Source organism: Charadrius vociferus, unplaced genomic scaffold (genome assembly GCF_000708025.1).
Source record: "Charadrius vociferus isolate BGI_N301 unplaced genomic scaffold, ASM70802v2 scaffold1164, whole genome shotgun sequence".
NCBI lineage: Eukaryota > Metazoa > Chordata > Aves > Charadriiformes > Charadriidae > Charadrius > Charadrius vociferus.
In genome coordinates, this window is record NW_009648158.1 from 92,077 (window position 1) to 94,363 (window position 2,287).

General features: G+C 53.3%; 1 protein-coding gene across 1 annotated transcript; it reads left to right on the forward strand.

Annotated features, from left to right (window-relative positions):
• The first annotated feature begins 143 nt into the window (after positions 1 to 143).
• Positions 144 to 1,706, forward strand: HOXC12 (homeobox C12). The gene is made up of 2 exons (XM_009884062.1): positions 144 to 708; positions 1,468 to 1,706. Exons 1-2 carry the CDS (start codon positions 144 to 146, stop codon positions 1,704 to 1,706), a joined length of 804 nt encoding a protein of 267 aa, XP_009882364.1.
• The last annotated feature ends 581 nt before the right edge of the window (positions 1,707 to 2,287 follow it).

Below are 2,287 nucleotides of genomic sequence, written 5' to 3' on the forward strand. Positions count from 1 at the left end.
GGGGGGGGCGGCCCCCCCCCCTCCCTCCCAGCGCAATTTGGGGCTCACGTGACCCCCCTAGACCAATGGGGCCGAGCCGTCGGTTTAACTATGTTTAATGTCAGATAGCAATAAAGTAGAAGCTTTCGGTCAGGCCCGCGGAAATGGGCGAGCACAACCTCCTTAATCCCGGCTTTGTGGGACCTCTGGTGAACATCCACACGGGAGACACCTTCTACTTCCCTAATTTCCGTGCCTCCGGAGGGCAGCTGCCCGGTTTGCCTTCCCTCTCCTACCCCCGACGGGATAACGTCTGCTCCTTGCCCTGGGCATCCTCGGAACCCTGCAACGGGTACCCTCAACCCTACCTGAGCAGCCCCGTCTCCATTAACCCTTCCTTCGGTAGAGCCTGCGACCTCGCCCGGGTGGAGGAAAGCAAATGTTATTACCGGGAAACTTGCTCCGAAACCGGCGGGCTCAAGAGGGAGGAGAGGGGCAGGGACAGTGCTTTGCTGCCCCTCGAATCCAGCCTCCCCAATGGCATGGGGGGCAACTTCAGCAAATATGACTATCCGAGCAGCGAGGCGGTGCCCCACGACCCTCCGTCCTGCCAGTCCTTGGAGTCAGACTCCAGCTCTTCCTTGCTCAATGAAGGGAATAAAGGCACGGCCGGAGAAGCGGGGGGTTTGGTGTCCCCCCTGAATCAAGGCAGCACTTTAGGCACCGGTGGTAAGACCCGGGAAAAGGAGGGGGGGTGTCTCGGGGCTGGATTTTTGAGGAGGGGAGGAGGGGGTTTGCTTGGAAACTTGCCGGCTTGGGGCTGCTTCGTGGTGTAATTCATGGGCTCAGCGGCGCGTCTATGTGTGCTGAGACCACTAGGGGTAGCACCGAAATCCCTAATGTTTTATTAGGTGGTGCTTCTTTTAAAAGAAAAGGCTATAAAAATGTAAAAATCCCATAAAAAAAAAAAAAAAAAAGAGAGAGAGAGAGAGTCGCAGAAAAGGGTGGTGGTGGTTGCGCATCCCTGCGCGGCGCGGAGGGCTGGCGGAGCGACCGGGCGCTTTTTGGGGACATCGCACAGGTGTGTCTGCCCGAGGCAAGGGGGGAGAAAAGGGGGGATGCTGAAGAAAAAAAACCACAGCCTTCAAAGCTGGCATTGGGGTGCAGGTTTCTCCCTGTCAACGGGGCCGGAGCGGCGGTGGAGCCTCTCCCGGGGGGGTCCCAGGCTTGTCGCCCGCTCCCTGCGCGTCCTTTGCTCCGTGCCCCGGTTATAACGCTCCCCACCTTTCCCTTCTTCCTGTGCCCGCCCTACGCATCACCCTGGGAGGCGGCTGGGAACATCCCTAAGCACCCACAGGGAGGGACCCTGGGGACAGCGGGGAGGTGCAGAAAAGGGTGCTGGGGGTGCCCCCTTTTTTTTAAAGAGTTTTTTGGGGTGTTTTTTTCTTTTCCTTGCCAAGTGCTCAACTGTCGCTCCCCCTTTGCCAGGTGCTCCTTGGTACCCGATGCACACACGGTCCCGGAAAAAACGAAAACCCTATTCCAAGCTGCAGCTGGCAGAGCTGGAAGGGGAGTTTATGGTCAATGAATTCATTACTCGCCAAAGAAGGAGGGAGCTCTCAGACCGATTAAACCTGAGCGACCAGCAGGTGAAGATCTGGTTCCAGAACCGGCGTATGAAAAAGAAAAGACTCCTCCTGAGAGAGCAAGCCCTTTCTTTCTTTTAAAGTTTTAACAGCGTCCGTGTCGGGTGTTTCAAAAAAAAAAAAAAAAAAAAGGAAAAGAAAAAGGAAAAGGAAAAAAAAAAGCCAACAAAAAAAAAAATCCCACATAGACTCTCTAGCGTTCACCCGAGCTCCCGGGACTTTACCTGATCACCCTTAATCCCCCCACCCCTCCCTTCCCAGAAATCAATGAATAAAGAAAGAATATTAATAAATAACCAGTTTCCCTTAAAATATGAAACCCGACAGCGAGAAAACAAAAAAAGGAAAAGAAAAAAAAAAGCCAACAAAAAAAAAAATCCCACATAGACTCTCTAGCGTTCACCCGAGCTCCCGGGACTTTACCTGATCACCCTTAATCCCCCCACCCCTCCCTTCCCAGAAATCAATGAATAAAGAAAGAATATTAATAAATAACCAGTTTCCCTTAAAATATGAAACCCGACAGCGAGAAAACAAATGATAATAATAATAATGCATCTTCTCCACCGGGACCGCGGGGGGACAGACGGCTTCCAGAGATGCTCGGCGGGCTGAAGGGGAGGTTTTGAGTGCGACTTTAGCCGCTTTTCCTTTGCCAGCAC